Source organism: Sitophilus oryzae, unplaced genomic scaffold (genome assembly GCF_002938485.1).
Source record: "Sitophilus oryzae breed Bouriz unplaced genomic scaffold, Soryzae_2.0 scaffold_1303_pilon_pilon, whole genome shotgun sequence".
NCBI lineage: Eukaryota > Metazoa > Arthropoda > Insecta > Coleoptera > Curculionidae > Sitophilus > Sitophilus oryzae.
Genome location: NW_022145953.1, coordinates 3 through 18,006, shown reverse-complemented (window position 1 = coordinate 18,006; position 18,004 = coordinate 3). Strand labels below are relative to the sequence as shown.

Sequence of the window (18,004 nt, the reverse complement as noted above, 5' to 3'; positions counted from 1 at the left end):
GTTTCTTTTCCAGCCTGCACGGCCCTGGTAGACCAGGCAACGAAAGGCGAGGAACCCGCTACACCTACCACCCCCACTGCCGGACAAATCGAGGGTGAGTCTCAGCTGCTGCCCTTGCTCAAGGGCCTTTTAGACGCTCCCGAAAGCGACATTACTCCCGATTCCGGCACCGAATCTGGCGAAGACCAGAGATCGAACTTAATAAACGAAGTTCAAGCCGCTCTGGAGAAGCTCAGCGTGTCGTTAAAGAGCGACCAAACCGACATTTCGGCTGAGAGACGTAGCAGCTTGCTGCAGTTGGTCAGTAAGCTGCAGGCGGGACTGAACGGTAGCGATCGAAGAGCTTCCACGTCGGGAAGCAGTACTGGACGATTCCAAAAACGAAAGAATAAACAAACGAGACATACTGTCGGGGTGTCTAAGGAGGAACTGGCTGATGCTCGAAGGCTCATCGAGCAAATTTCGTTAAATGACCTTGGACCGAGCGCTAGTAGTTCTAAAGTGACACTAAGCAAGCAGAATAGTGAAAGTAGCGTACCTACCAGCTCTGCCAGCTCCTCATATCGCAGTATCCATCAGGCCAAAGTTAAGAACGCCACTGCAAGGCCTTTCAGCTCCTCTAACAGTACTACTTCTTCCGTACAAACCCCTACTGAACATTTCGAAGGCTTTTTTGCTGAAGAAAAGGACAAAGACTCCTCTCTCATACCACAAAAAACGCCTGAGAATCATTCTACTATCGTACAACAATCTCCTCAAGCTAAAATGGAAAGGACTATCTCCGAAGATTCAAACGTTAGCATTAAGTCTGCTTGTAAAGCTGCGCAGCAAGCGGCAGCTAGTAAGATAGCAGCACTAAAACAAGAAGAAAAAGAAGAAGAATCTGGTTCGGAATACGAGGAAGAAGAAGAAGTAGAAGAAGAAGAGGAGGAGGAAGAAGTTGATAGTAGTACAGTTAAAAGTGCGACCCCGTTAGAAAATGCTCCATTAAAAAGCAATCCTATTTACTCTGAACCATCTCAGAGACCCGTAGAAAATACTTATATTAAACCGTCTCAGAAACACGAAGAAAAATGTAGTAGATTTGATACTCAGAAGAAGATAAAAATGAAGCGAGCAAACACAATTGATATTCCTAAACCACTAAACTTCTACGAAGATGATGATACTGACTCGGAAAACGAAGATGAAAACAACAAAAGAAGAGATAGTTGCTATGCTCTTAGAGGTCCTGTTGGTGTAGGAAACCCTCACACAAAGAAAATTGTTCCAACTTTCCAGCCTAAAACAGAATCGGACAAGAAGTTCATTGCTTTTATTAACAAACATAACGATAACAATTCAAACAAAGGATCTCCCTGGGCGAAAAATTCATCAGTTTGGGGCAGTAAATTCGGAAATATCAAAAACACGTTTGAAAAGAGTTCGAGCAATGACGCGAAAAGTTTTTGGAAATCGGCAGATGACAATATAACTATGTCAACACCTAATCAATTCGGTCCAAAAATTAGTAGGCAGAGTGCTAGAAACTTACAGCAAATGTTCGAAGAAAAGAAGAAAGAATCCCAAGCCGCTCCACCGTCTTGGAAGAAACCAAATCAGTCTCACGTTATTACTGGCTCGTTACAAGTAAAAACCGAACCAGAAAAACAATATAAGGTGGTACCTCAACTTTTACCCGTTAACCAGTTCTCGCACGCGCCTCAGAGCGCATTTAAACCGATAAAAAGAGTTCCTCAGACCTCTTCAAATAGAACTTCGTTGGTATTTTCACCTGATAATAACGAACTTATCAAAAGCGAAATAAAAGATCAAAGTGGTTCTGTTTTCCTGTACAGTCCTAAACCATTATCTAGCTCTGTGGAATCGTCGACTGTTACTTCTCCTGTAGGTTCAAAACCATGGGCAGCTACTACGGGTGGTAGTCGCGTTTTGAGTCTGGCTGCATCGAGATTTGAACAGCCTGCGCCAGTTAAAGAACCACCTAGACCACGAAGATCAAGCAGGGAAAGTAATAAAAATGCAGTGATTAATTATCAGGCAAATGCAAATGTAATAGATCGGAAACCTTCTTATTTGAATAAAGCTGTGGAGAATAGGTCAAGTACAGTTAGAAAATTAAGCGATCAATATCAAGATATAGACAATAAAGCTGCTGAATCCCATCAGAGGCCTCAGACTTATCAAATTAAGACTAGCGTAGTCGAAAGTCAGTATACTCCTCAAGTCAAACCGCCATCCCATTCTGTACCCCTGTCTCCCCCTCAAAATTACAGCATTAGATATGATCAGCCCGTAAACTATTCAATTCGCTACGATCAACCTCAGAATCAAACATATTCTCAACAAACGACACCTCCTATAAATTATTCTATTCGGTATGACCAACCACAAACTCAATCATATCCTCAACAAAATAGACCAGTAAATTATACGATTCGATATGATCAACCCCAAACTCAAACAAGTACTGTTCATGAAAAATTATAATAAATACTCACAAGGTCAAACGCAACCATCACCAAACCAAAATTATCAACCTCAAAATTATTCAATCGTTTATGACAAACCACAACCTGTAATTCAGTCACCAAAAACTCCTCCTTATGTACCCCAAAATACGCCATTTCAATACGAACAACCTAGACAAACACAACAAAATGAAGTTTATCGACAAGCACCTATTCAAACTGCTCGACCAATTCGTCAAAGTTCAATTGACTCGCCTAAAAAACAAGACGATTTTACATCTACATTTGTATTTAAACCTGCACAAAAGGTACCAGTTCAAGCTATCGAACCGGTAGTTCAACCACCGAGAGCAGAAAGACAAATATCTAACGAAAGTTTGCATGAACATAGTGCTGTAAGTAGCAGAGTAATGACAGGACCTGTTAGTCAACAAGCAGTAACTGTTAAACAAAAATCACCTATGAGTAGAGACCAACATGACATGGAAGCTGCCTTTAACTTGCGCAATTCTTTACAAAAGGTCTCTAAGCAAGACAGCAAAGAAAACAGCATCAGTCCTAACAAATCACCAGCCAGGTCACCCAGTAACAGTTTTAGTTATAAACCAAGACAACCTGAAATCAGCAGAAGTCCGGGTTTGAGTCAGAGTTTCAAATACAAAAGCGAAACTCAAAGTAGAGATGTGTGCAGTTTTAGACCTAGCGATTGCCCTAAGCCTACTATTTCACCTAGCAGCTTCAAATTTAAGTCTAGTTTTGAAGATACTTTAAAAGAGGCCAAGAGTTGTGGAGTGGTAAAGCCGATGCAGCAACAGAAACCGAAACCTACACCAATCTTTAACAACGTGTCTAAATCTAATGAGAAACTTCATATTAACGAAAAAGGACAGTCGGTTTTAACTGGTCAGTTTCATATTCCAGTTATCAACGTAAAATCACCTGAATCGCCTAGAGCTCCTACTCAAGCTCAGGTTCTAAGCAAATCGGACTCATGGCATCAGATCTGCATGGGACATCAAACTACCAGTGAAAAACCTGCACCTAAACCAGGTCCAGTAAAGTCAAAGTCGAGTAATACGCTTGCTGTGCCAAAATTGTTCGAAGCGGGAATGAGCAAAGAGGAGATGCTTCATAAAAGAAAGACCATGGAAGCTTTCTTGTCCGGGAATAAGAGCCCTCCTGCGGATGGTGGAGCAAAAACAGTAAGAAGAAGTATTAATAGGATTAGAACGTCAGAAAAGGTGTCCACCCAAACCAAAGTGAGTGGCAGCCTTAGTAGAAGTCGAACGTTACCTGACATAACTTGTCCACAACTCCTGGACGAAAACAATGTAGATAAAGCCTTCGAGGAACTTTTCGAGTCCTCGTAACATTAATTTTAGTAATTTTTTGTTTATCAGGAAGATGCCCGAGTATCCATTCCATTTCTGATGTGTTAAGTGGAATATGTTGTATAGTGCCGTAGATTTAGTTTGGACAAACCAAAATGGATTTAAGAAGTTGTTTTGTTTGAAAAATAAGAGACTGTATGATGTGAGAGGAAAAAAGAGACGAAGGTTAAGGGTGGGCGTACACCCCACAACTTCGTGCGGACAGGCAAGATTATAAGTTCGTGTACCAATAGTTCAATGATTTGGTTGCTAGAGGCGCTGTTTAATCGAAGGATTGGATCGATGGTGAATCTGGATGAAGCTTAAAATGTGGTGAGAACGAAAACGGAATGATACCTGCTGTGTGGGTGTACGCTGCACCTCATTAACTAAAACCGCCATTATCCCTACTGACGCGAATGCCGCCCGCCATCGCTACCACACTAGCAAGTCACACAACAATTTCCCGGATTTGTTTTGTCCGTCCATGTTTTTTGCGACCATTTCAGATTTTGTTTTTTGTGGTGTTTAGACCATCTAGTCGTAGTAAACCATTATTGTGTTGTACGATTACATTTTTTTTGGTCATATATATCATTACATCTACACAACAAGCACTAATAATTCGTGCCGACTGCCAAGTTTAGCTTTCAAGTATCAACAAAAAATAATTTCCAAATATTTTAATTTTTTATGTCCGTGGTGTAATTTTTCAATAACTTGAATGAAACCATATTATTACAGTCTAGTCCAAAATAACCAATTATTTTAAAGAAAATTTAAATAAATAATTTTTTGCCTAAATATCGAGAACCACTGGTCTTTTCTGGATAGTAGAAAAATAAGACAAAAAGTTCATATAAATATATATTCTACATTTTACATTCTATATTCTACACATAGGTATAGACATTTTCTAAAATACTTAGTCGGAGATACAGAGATAAAATAAATGAATGTGGGAAAGAATGTGGTAATATATATTTTTTACTCAACTAGTTTATACAGGTATGGAATAAAAGTTATTACTCTCAAACCAGTTAAAAAAGTATGTATGTGGCGTCTCTACAAGTAGGTGTCATACAGACATCAAAATCAAATTTCTTATGTCAAAAAACTTCCAGACACCAATTTTCAACCAAATATTCACGTTACTTCATAAATTATTTGGGAAAAGCCGAAATAAAAATGAAACTTCACACCCCTGTATCTCGAAACGAAACTAAGCATTTAGGACATTTATATGAAATTTTTACTTATTTTTACCTGAAGAATATGCGGCTGAAGTTTCCGGAATACAGTTCCACCCTGTCTATTAGCCCTAAAATATTTGCACCTATTGAAGACTGCTATATAGAACCACGGAGGGTAAACAAAACACAAATTTAAAAAATCTTCATGTGTTCAAGTTGTGCCAGAAAATTATACTTCTTGGCAATAAGATAGTGTTAAAAAATATTGAGTGATTCACACTACATGTTATTTTTGGATTTTACCTATATTTAATATTATATAGGTTTACACAGCTGGATTACAATAGAGACCGTGATAGTATTAACGTAAAAAAGTAAAATATTATATTTAACAAATAAAAAAAAACTTATATTAAGCCAAGTTTCTGTAGAACGTATTTTTTATTTAAAAAAAAAAAAACATGTTTTTTTATCTTTAAAATTAAAATGTAAATTACAGAAAAAATTATATATTGAAATAAAAGTCACATTATTTCGCAATAATATAATTTATGTTTTGACAAGAAATATAGGATTTAAAAATTAAATTACCCTTAAGTAACATTAAATTATATTTTGTCACAGATATACTTTGACACTATTCAAAACTTGTTGATACTATGAAATGGTTGTCTTGTATGCTCTGTCCTATGCAAAGTTTGATTTGAATTTCCTATTTTGTTTTATTGCTAACATTATTTATCATGTTCAATTAAAATACCTTTTAATCTTGTAAATAATAATATTTATTTTGTTTTCAGGTGAACTTGAAACAAAGAAGGAAAGTGAAGTTTCGAGCAACAAAAGGTAAAAATAAACTAAGCAAATATTTTGTTAAAATTATTTTTTAATTTTTTATATTTCGAAGTTTCTACGAGGGTCACTCAACAAGTACGAGCGCCCAAACCAATGTCACCTTTCGCCAAGTTTCGCCAGTTGGACAAACAAAACAGTCTCAACAAACCAACCCCTCCAAGGTAAATTACCGTTTATATCACCCTAATAAATAAAAATACACCTCTTAAATAAGAACACAGATTATATAGAATGTTTTAAGTTTGTACTAAATGTATGATTTATTAGAACTTTTATTTTTCGTTTTTTCAATGTTTATTTATTTACAAAATACAACACTATGTATAAATTTAGACTACAAGAATTACAGTTGTTTTTACATTCCTTTACATTCTAAATCTAAATATAAGAACTTAAGCACTTGTTTCCATCTCACACATATCACTAAAACATACTTACACTGTATATTTCAAAACTACTATTATTCCTATTTGTGAAACCAATTTTCTTCTGTAATATAACCTGAAAGTTAGTTTCTAATGATTGCTTTGTCACGTAATAGATCTGTATATTTTTTCCCGCAATATTTGACTAAGAAACTTTAATCAGTAAGTAAATCTGAGCTATAAGTTTAACTCTTCTAACCTATGGTATTAAATTCATTAAACTGTCTGAATAAGTATATCATTATACAAATAATCAGTCATTATACAAAAAAAATACAAAATAAAAAATAAAAAGTTTTTTTTTATTATATAAATAAAATTAACAATATAAATTATACCAATAAAATAATAAATAATACAAATAATCAGTCATTATACAAAAATAAATAAATATTAAATAAAATAAAAAACATTATATAAATAAAATTAACAAGTAATATAAATTATACAAATAAAATAATAAATAATACAAAAATAAATAAGTGATATTATTACTACGTTTCAAAGTATGGAAACTGAAAAACTCTTATTTACATTTTTTTTTTTTTTTTTTTGAAAATCTAAAAATCCCTAATAAAAATCTACTACAGGTTGTCCTAAATAAAATCAACAACATTAGAGGCATTCCATATTAAGGTAACCAAAGCAGAACCATTTAAAGACTTAATCTTTGTTTATCTTGATAGCAACGATATCAATCCATTCCATAAAACGATTTAACTTTAACTCTTAACGCACATTTCGTTGCAACATGTATAGTATAGGCACTCGGTTGGTATTGTTACCAAGCGTAGCAAATTAACTTAAAATATTTTACAACGATATAAAAATGCTACAAGCGGATTCTTACTGATTGAAGTTTCGACCGTACGCTTTCTTTCTTCGTCTAACCCTTATTAACGGTCGGTTGGTGCAGCACCCCGGGTACCCCCCGCGGCACCGGCCCCCTCTTTAAATTCACCGATCCCGCCGTGTCGCAGTCCGCGAGCACGATTAAAGAGCGCCTCTTGCACTGGTGTCGGATGAAGACTAAGGAATACGAGGTACGAGTCGGTGTTGGTTGTGAAATATGCTTTTAGTGTTCCTGGCTTTACTTTCTGTTAGGTTAGGTTGTCGATGAGTTTTTATTTTTTCATACCTTTTAAAAGTCTAACCCCTTCCGTTTATTTTGTTTCTGTTTGTACTAACATTACTGAGTTTGGTGATATTAGGGGAATCTTTTGGGGATATTGTCAAGACTTAAATATAAACCAACTTGGGGAAAATCATACTTCAGTAAGCCAATTTGATGTAAACCCAAGGGAATCGTTCATGTAAACGTCGACTTAGGCATGTTCTTATAAAAAAACATTATTAATTAAAACAACTAAAATCAGGTCGACGTAACGTGGAGATTCAAAGTGAAGTTCGTCGCAAATATAGGCAGTGGAAATATACAAAAAACTATTTGATGACGCATCCGCTTGTTGGCACTGCGACGAAGACGATATAAAGAGTATGCTCAAGAAGACAGCAGGCAGTGAATAGTCAGCCAATTACTCAGTGAATGACTTAGTTAGTTGGTCAGTCAGATAGTCAGCAAGATCGCGCAGTCCCGAGATGATTGTGTAAGTATTTCAGGATATTCTGTCTTGGTCGTTTCCCAGCTTGTTTTACTATTATACTGTACTATTTAATAAATAGACTATATATGAAAATATTTTTATTTAATAAATAGACCCATTACAAAAAGGTCTCTTTATTAAATAAAAATAAACTGAAAATAAGTAATAAAACTATAGCTGGAAATGGCCATGAGAGAGTATTCTGAAATAGTTACAGAAATATTTCGAAACTACGCGATCTCGATGACTATCAACTAACTCGCTGACTGACTAACTAACTCATTCACTGAGTAACTGATTAACTGACTACCAACTGATTCACATTACATATGATATAAACCCAAGTTGGCCTATACTTAAGTCTTGACAATATCACCACTAAAACGAAATACTTATTTAAACTGTATGTGTTCTTACTACTAGATATTTTTCTTCTATTAATTTAACCTTCATAGAAACTGTCATTAAATATAGTTAAATAATGTAAAAATTCATAATGACATAGTACTTGACACACCTTTTATTTTTGTGTTGGTTTGCTGTTCCGTGTTATGCTTTTTCTGTGGGTCAATGTAAATCTATGTCTATTTTACTTTTAAATAATGTAACATTTATATTTTGGTTAGAAATGAAATTTTTATTCAAGTAACGAGTCAATGAGAAATCTACGATCTCAACATGGTCTCAACTTTTTTTTACTTTAAAAGTATTTCGTTTAACTTTTGATGTTCCCAGAAGTTTAAACGAATGGTGGTGTTATTATATTAACGGCTGTGTAAGGTGTGTGTTTTAACAACTGTGTGAGTTAGGAAAAATAAGCCAAATACAGCAACGTGCACAAAATTTACTGGGTTAAAATGAAGTTAACAGATGCAACTTAAACCAATCGTTACACGATTCTTTTTTTATTTTGTTTCATTAAATAATAAAGAATAAAAGGCACAAAAATATCATTCATTAAAATATCTTAATCACAATAACAGAAAAAATAACTAAATGAAGCAATGTAGCACCAGAAAACTGCGCTTTTATCGCAAAGCTATATTTATTTAAGTTTAGAGGATAATTAGATAACAATCTGCGGTAGTAAATATTATTTGTTGTTTGTAACAGATCTTCGAAATATTTCTATTTTTTCTCATAATTTAATAAATTATAATTCGCATTTTCTTTATTTCGAACTGTATCATGTATTTAAATTAATTACGCAATTGCTTAGAAATAAATAAACTATAAAACTATATAAATTTCATGGTGAATGATCTATTGAAACAATCTTAATAATATGTTCATCTGATCTCAAACGATCTTATTACTGTCAATTGTAGATGGCTGCATCGAAATATGAAATTTTAAAAGTTTTTTTTTTTATATTTCTTTCTTTCTTAATAGTCTAAATGAAGTAATTGTAAATTACTTAATTTTATTGCAAACAAAGAGAAATTATTACTCGATTTTAGCTATAACATTTTCAATACGTTTTATTAACAAATACTTTCTTTTAGAACATTCAACTAGACAACTTCTCCAGCAGCTGGGCAGACGGACTAGCCTTTTGCGCTCTCATCCACCATTTCCTGCCAGACGCCTTCGATTACAGCACCCTCACGCCAAAAGATCGTCGACACAACTTTGAACTGGCTTTCCAAGTTGCCGAGTAAATATTATAATTTTAAATTCTTTTTTTTTTTTTTTTTTTAGTTATTTTTTAAAACACCAATGTCATTTGTCGTTCATCAAATGAATTACAATCAATCTGTCAGTTGGCTGTCTCAGTTTAAGTAACCTTCTTTTCATCCCTATTATTTCTACTTACGTTATTAAAGTCTGTCAATTAGATTGGAACTGTAAAAAGGCCTATACCTGTGTGGCGGATTCATATCTTCAAAAAGTCCTATGAGTATTTCGCCACTTGTACTGTAGAAAAAGCTACAAAATAAAACACTAAACCGTTATTTCTTGTAAATACCGCTGCGTTAATCCAAACGAAAACTACTTACTTGTCAGAAGTTATGTAGTAATACAAATTTGTCTAACAGACAAAAAAAATGCTTAACGTTTCGGGAGGTATATCTAAGGACTTGACAAAGGTTAGTTTTGGGTCGAGATTTCCGTATGTAAGTAGAGTACAATGGTTTATAATGCTGCTGAACAAAGAGAGAACAGTAAAAACGTTGCCAAACATATGAAATAAACCTAGAAAGTGTGCACATTGCTAGAGACATAGGGGGGATATAGCAGATGCAGTCGACGGGTCGACAATCAGTACTTAAAATTCTAGAGAAGGGTGTATATCATGCGTTGAGCTTTGATTTAATTACGTTTCGTGATACTTTATTTGTTTATTTATTAATGAGTCGTTGTAATTTTCCCTATAGCTTATAAATTTTTAAATGCAAGTTAGAAACACTTGCACTTTTGGTAAAAACAAGAATTAGGTGAGTTGGCGTTCGACAGTGGTAGCGCTATTAGAATTCTGAATTCAAAAATCGATATCTCGAAATCTATTAGAAATAACTGATTGTATTTTTCAAAACTTTCATAATATATCTGCTATATTTTCTTCTTAGACAGTATGTGAAAATCTTTAAAAAAAAAAAAAAAAAAAAAAAAAAAAAAAATTTGTTAAAATTTTTTTGAATGGAAAAAAAACAAGCCTATCAATTTTTTCTCATTCTTATCTTGTAAAAGAATCGAACTTCAAAATAAAAGAAAAGTTTCAATATCTAAAGTGATTCTTGAAGGTTATCGCGAGTTATGTGTTAAAAAGTTAAGTTATTAAATTATCGCGATTACTGAGGTTTTCTCGTTATAAAAATATGTACACCCTAACGATATCTTATAATTCCATTTCCTACGCTCAGAAACATATCTAACACTGTATCTAGTTATCGTTTCGAAAAATCTTAAAAATTATCGTTTGCAGTCATTGATTTTACTTTACTTGATAAGGAAAGGCATACCGGCAGAAATATGTGGCAACGCCGCAACAGTACACCGTCGCATTTCTCTCGCTCCGACTTAATAAGATCCCTAATGCGATTTACTTCCGACGTAACAGTTGCTAGCACGGTATACTCTTGCCGTCGCACAGTGGGCAACGAGCGAAAGATACCGAAAAAATCTATTTTTATTTCATATCTATTAAAACTGCTTCTAAATGCTTTCTTAAGTCGTAAAATAATATTTTGTTAAAAAAGATTTAAAAGATTTTATTATAGCACGAGACATCAGCCGAGGTATGTCAAAAGCTAATGCATTTTATACAAGCAAATAATAAATTTATTTAACTTTTAAACGTCTTAAAGGCCTTAAAACCTTGATGAGCATTCTTTGTTTTTTTTTTCACAAATCACTGTGGCTTATTTCAATATTTAAGTCTAAAAACAAAAATATGGAAAAATTATATTGCAAATAATATGTTATGTTGGGTCCTATTCCTATGTATTCAAATTTCCAAATTTGCAATTTTAATCAGCACAAAACAGCAGTAAGTTTTAGTACCAAATTAAAGGTAAGAGCTTGTATATTAAGAATGAATTAAAGTGCTTGGGGAATACAAAGGTATCATTAACTTTTTGGACAGATAAATCAACAACTTTAGAATTGTTTTGCAGAAATTTGTTCACTTTTAACTGTAACCTAATTATTTTGCTCAAGCCTAAAAAGTATCCAAAAACAGTTTCTATAAAAATAATCTACACTTACCGGAGTTAGTGTTAGCCATTTAAATTTTAATTTTATTATATTTCGTTATAAAGAAATACCACTTTGAAATTGAGTAATATTTTCATTAAAAGATATTAATTTATTACGCTTGGATTATTGTCAACTTTGACAAGCTGCAGCAGGTGTTCTACTGGATATGCTGATCCATGGCTGGCATAGTCAAAATAAAGAGAAAAATTTTGTATAGTTTGCAAGTATTTTTTGCTTAAATCTCATATTTCAATTTTTCATTTTTTTTAAAAAAATTGAAATTACCTCTGTGCGTCGTCGGAAGCAGAAAAACACAAAAGAAAAACATCTAAAATATCTAAATACAACTATTAAAAATACTTTGTCAACAACTATTTCATAGCCATCGCTGACGCCGTTTTTTCGAACATATGGTACTATATCGATCATATACTAAGAGTCGGCATTTCTAGTCTTGGCTGCCGGTTTTCATGTTTACGAAGAGTACGGTCAACACACTTAGTAAAATAAGATGTACTGAATAAAGACAGAAGGCAAGTATTTTTTCAAGCGCATGGAATCTAGCATCAGGTAAGTAGTTGTAATAAATATTTCGTATTTTGCTCACTCCGACTTACTAGATTGCCATAACGACTCACTTCTATACATGTAAACGCCGACCTAAAGGTTCGCTTGCCAGCAGGGGTATACTATACTATCACTGCCTTGATACAGTGAGAGATACATTTACAACATATCTTGAGTTAAAAGTTGTGCCTGTAGGAAAGTCTCAAAATAGGAATTCATTTCGATTTTTCAGTTACGCCTTTACTTGATAGGGAATGACATGTGCACTGAAAGAGTAACTTTCACTGTATCAAAATACTTGGTAATGTAAATATAATTGTTTCAGTGAGAAAGCCGACATTGCACCACTTTTGGATGTCGAGGACATGCTAGAAACCCGAAGGCCAGATTGGAAATGCGTTTTTACCTACGTCCAGTCCATCTACAGACGTTTCAAAGATGAAGAAGATTAAAAAGCTAGTTACGTTTTTTTTTTCATAAACTTTTTTTTTGGTAAAATGTTTTGGTTTAGTTTTGTTTGGTGTGATATGTAAATATTTGTAAAAGTCAATTGGTTGTACATCTAAATTTCAAAAAAATATATTTATTTTTTGTTCTACCATTTTTTGGTATTTTTTTACTATTTTAAATTATTAATTGTTATTGTAAATGTTTTCAATCAATTTACGTTTTGTTTGTTGTTTATTTTAAAAATTTCTAACTGTTTAAAATTGTTATTTATGTTCCTCTTATACATAAAACTCATCGCGCGTTATTTTTTATTTTTATATACTGTGATTGTTTTTTATACTGAGTTAGAAACAGCATTTTATTAGGTCATATTCCGATCTCTTTCTTTGTTTGAATCTACTTTATATTTTAGGTACAAACTTTTTATACTTTGCCCAGCTGTGTCCTGTAGAATAGTTTCTTTTTAAGACATAAGTTTCAACAATACTCTTCTTTATACTCTAAATATTTAACTATATATTTTGCTTATTTATTTTGTGATTTATTATGGGATGTTGCTGAAAGCTTGGTATTATGCCATATTAACAATAATTGATCCTCTGTATAACGGCCAATTTGCTATTCGCACTGTAAAAACAATAATTTTACAGATTTTTTGTCATTTAATACTACTGTATTGTATTTTAAACTTTACGTTTAAACTAAAAGATTTATATAAAATGTCTAACAATGAAAATAAAAGGAAACAGTTAATGAAGAAGAAATGTGTGTTTTAATGTTATGCTTATATATATATATATTCCATGCCCAATTAAACTTTTAGTTACGTGTCGAGGGCGCAATTATTAAATTGTGTTGCCAACTATGGACGTATTCGGCGCCAGGCTGACCAAATGAAATTTAAATTTCCCGCTGGGATTCAGGCTGTAGCTCTGCTATAAAAAAATTCATGTTGCCACATTTATTTATTTCCTTTTTTTTTTTTTTTTTTTACTTTAGTTTTTGTATTACGAGTTTTTTTTGGTTTAAATGAATTGTGTTGTGATAGTTTAAACTTAAAATTTTAACGAACCTTACAGTCGAACATTGTCCTTCCAAGAAACCTTTTTAGTGCGAAGTGATACAAGCTTAATAGCCATAAAAACTCATGACAATTTTATTAGAATATTTTGAACGGAAAAGCGGTAGTAATGACCCTTTATGTCCCTTAAGTGCTGTTAAGGTGAGTTTTATTGATGTAAATAATAAGTGTTTATATATTTATAATTAATTTATGTTTATTTCCTAAAATATTTTGATTAAAAGAAAATATATAAAGTGGGCAACACTGTGCCCGCCAAGCTTAATCACGTGACTAAAAAGTTTATTTCATATGAACTATATAAAAACCATTTATTTTTAATAAATAATTTAAAAACATTAACAGCAAAATAAATAACAAGCGCGTAAATTATTTAAGTATTTTTAAGCAACTTCTTTGAGTAATAATCATTAACATTAAGAACATCTAAAAATTGAATTAAAAAAGGCTGGTATCCACTCTTTGTTACTTTTTGGGCAACTTTAAAAAAGTATACAACAAAATCTTCAAAGTTTTTGAAAATTTTATCCAGTTTACTGAAATTCGGATGGACATACAATCCATCTTCACAAACCCAATGTCTGGATCTGAGATAGTCGTAAAACTTAATCATAACTATAAAAATCTTTTGGATTATGTTCCTGAGAGCCACTGACTTTTGATTAAGCATACACCTTAAAAATTAATTATATTAAAAAAGTAAAAAAAAATCTAAAATAAACGTACCTAAATAATATGTTCTTGATGTAAGTAATGTGAGCTGAATAGAGTTCATCCAGATTGGTTACATGTTCTAGGCTTCTTTCAAACAATTCCCAGCTAGGTTGAAGCACTTCACCGACGATATAGTTCTGAAAGGTTTGCATAAAATGTGTCATAACGTGTCGACACTGATGTAACTTTCTATACTGAGGTGAAGACATCAAATATATTTCCTTTTTGCCGGTTTCTTTTGCCAGTACTTTCAGTTCCTATGAAAAATTCGAGGTTAAGATCAAAGAAAACAAACTGTCGTTTCAGTCAAAATAAAAAATAAATAGAAATTGAGATTACTGTGAGGTAATATTTTGTTTCAGTTTTGTTGAAGAATATTATACACTCTAAAGTCTTAATTCGTACCAAAAAAAGGTCTGTATATGGGGCTGCCCCATAGACCTGATTTTGATGGGAGACGAGACTTCCATATAATACTAAGGGCTGGCAAAGGTTAGTTTTGGGTCGATATTTCCGTATGTAAGAAGAATACAATGCGTTTATAATGTACTAAACAAACAGAGAACAGTAAAGACGTTTCCAAACGTATGAAATAAACCGAGAAACTGAGCACATTGGTAAGAGACGTGCAAGGGGATATAGCAGTTTCGTCGCGGTCGACCGATCGACATAATCGACATGTAAATTTTTAAGTGCAAGTTAGAAACACTTTTGGTAAAAATAAGTGGAAATGAGTTGGTGTTCGACAGTGGTCGCGCTATTAGAACTTTCGATTCAAAAATCGATATCTCGAAATCCATCAGAAATAATTGGTTGTAGTTTTTTTTTCAAAAACTTTCTTAATATTTCTGCTCTATTTTCTTCACAGACAGTATGTGAAAATCTATATAAATAAAAAAGTTACATGATTGCTGAAAATTGCTATGCACTAAAAGTAAATGGATAGTTTTTTAAATTTTGGAAAAAAACAAGCTTATCGAATTTTTCTTATTTAAACATCTTGTAAAAGATACGAACTTCAAAATAAAAAAAGAAGTTTCAATATCTAATGTGGTTCTTGAGTTATCGCGTGTTATGTGTTAAAAAGTTGGGATTTTAAATTATCGCGATTACTGACGTTTTCTCATTATAAAAAAAAACACCCTAACGATATCCTTATAATTCCATTTCAGATGCTCAGAAACCGGAGATATGTGGCAACGCCGCAACAACACACAGTCGCATTTCTCTCAATCCGACTTAATAATATCTTTAGGCGATTTACTTCCACACTTGTAAATACCAACCCAAAAGTAAGAGTAGCCAGCATGGTAGATATGACACGCTATACATAACCGACAGGTAAAATTTTATGTGTAGATGATATTATTCTTTCTCAATTTCTTCTTTGCTTTGATCAGATTTAATAATTGAAATAAATACTTACTAAAAATATTTTTTTCAATACCCACGACACCCTGTTTAGTTTTACCAGAAATTTAAAAACTTGATCGTATTTTGACACCGTGTCAGACGGCAGCAAAATGTTAAGAGGCCATTTCACTTTGTACGTCAACGACAGGCAATCTAAAACGTCCGGATCGCCCAAATCGAAACATTTCGGCAAACTATTAATTTTGAATGAAAGATAGTTAGAGTTCTCTTGAAATCTACTGGAATTATCCAATGCGCTGAAAACTGAGAAATAAGCAAAGTTATTAAGCCTCGTTTATATGTTTCATTATTTTTTAAAACTATTTTTAAATTATAAACGATAGACTTTACTCAAAATAAATATTAATAAAAAACCACTCAAAATATATATCACACTATACATTTCTTTTTAAATTGTACTTACCTAAATGCTGCAAAGTTCTACAATTAATTAACTCCAAAGGAAAATTAGCATTATACAGTTTTTCAAACAGATTTTCAGTAATGTTCCTGCCAAATTCGCCATCTTGGAGAAAAAAATACGACCTGAGACTCTCTAAGTGTTTTAGGTACTTTAATTCTTCAATAAAATACTTCAATATTTCGTTGTTCGCTAACTTCAACTGAGTCAGTAAAGGTATAAGACGCTTTCTGGCAAAAGCAATTTAAGACAATTTTAGTTACAGTTTTTGGCTTCTCTCTAGTTACCTCTTTGAAAATTTGATAGAACCGTGATCTTCAGACTCTACAAAATAGAGAGATTTAGAGTTTAGATTAAAATTAAAAAATATCTAAGATTTTTTTTTACCTATTATAATGATAACTTAGTTACCAACTGATTGTCACCAACATAACTAAACGAGGTATTACTGAACATCAGCTGTATTTGGTAAACTATCCATTTTCGTTTCAACGCTCAAAAACATGCTACTGGGTGTTACGCTTCTGGGATAATCACTTAATGGGGTGGCAAGCACAGGTAAATCACTTAAAGGCGTGGAATCCACTGACATTGGCACTGGCTTATCCAAATCCACTTTAGAATTACTCTTCTCAAAATTTAAATGTAGAGATTTTGATTTTTTTATTGGACTCGGTACCTTTGCTTCATTTAAAGTGTTATCTGAATTAAAAAAATATTCAATTAAAAATTCAATTACAATTCAATTAAAAATATTAGACTCCATTTTAGTATACTGGGTTTTAGAACTTGACATAGGTCCGATTCTGCTTTGTTTCGTATCTACAGGGGGTTATAGCCTTCATTTTTTTTTCGATTTAATATAAATTTCTTCAAAATGCTTTTAGCGATTCAAATAAAATTTTGAGGGTAAAACTTACTATAAAAACGACATATTTTAATGCTAAAAAATTGTTGATAGATTCACCAGGGACGTGTATATGGGTTATCAGTGAAATATTTTTCTAAAAAACAACATGCGCCACTGACTTTTTTCTTTCATTAGCAAAATTGTATAAGCCATTTAATGCCGATTAAAAGTTGTATCTTAATATTTAATCAATTTCGATCTCCTTAATGTGATAAACTCAATTTTGTTAATCACAATTAATAAAATTAAAATAAAAATAAAATTAATAAATTTTTTATTTAAGCAATTTTATTATTAAATTTTATGGAAATTTATATCACCGGTGTTCAGTGGTCCCTACAGCAAATTCAAGAAAGAATAATGATATTTAAGCTAGTCACAAAAGACCTATTTTTTGCCTAACTGTGCTAACAAGAGAAAAAAGAGTCAGTGGAAAACAATTTTTTTTAGAAAAATGTTCCAGTGATAACCCCTATGCACGTCACTGGTGAACTTTCGATTTTTTTAGCATTGAAATGAAAAGCATTGAAATTCTTTTTTAACATTGAAATATGTCGCATTTATAGGAACTTTTAACCTGAAAATTTCATTCGAATCGCTAAAAGCACAACAATAAAATTATAGTAAATAAAAAAAAATAAGAATTTAACCCCCTGTCAATACGAAACAAACCAGAATCGAAACTATGTCGATATGAAAAATAAATTTTATTTTTACATGAGGAATCTCCTCACTATGGCACATGTTTTTTGAAACAACCTGTAGTATACCATCAAGTGTATAAAACAGAAATTTGTTTAATTTTAAATCATTACACCAAAAAACTTTTTT

General features: G+C 32.5%; 2 protein-coding genes across 2 annotated transcripts in view; one reads left to right on the top strand and one right to left on the bottom strand.

Annotated features, from left to right (window-relative positions):
- The window catches only part of LOC115874855, a 43,273-nt gene extending 30,637 nt beyond the window's left edge, over positions 1-12,636 (top strand). The window contains 6 exon segments of the mRNA XM_030890154.1: positions 14-2,480; positions 2,482-3,785; positions 5,939-6,050; positions 7,231-7,357; positions 9,424-9,575; positions 12,510-12,636. Coding sequence (XP_030746014.1) covers positions 14-2,480; positions 2,482-3,785; positions 5,939-6,050; positions 7,231-7,357; positions 9,424-9,575; positions 12,510-12,636 — 4,289 coding nt within the window.
- Positions 12,637-14,054: 1,418 nt separating this feature from the next.
- On the bottom strand, positions 14,055-16,965 carry LOC115874862 (gamma-tubulin complex component 6-like; the record flags this gene model as incomplete). The annotated part of the gene is made up of 5 exons (XM_030890160.1): positions 14,055-14,389; positions 14,442-14,686; positions 15,856-16,106; positions 16,267-16,493; positions 16,713-16,965. Coding segments are annotated over 5 exons (1,277 nt in total), but the record flags the coding sequence as incomplete, so codon positions are not given.
- Between the last annotated feature and the right edge of the window lie 1,039 nt (positions 16,966-18,004).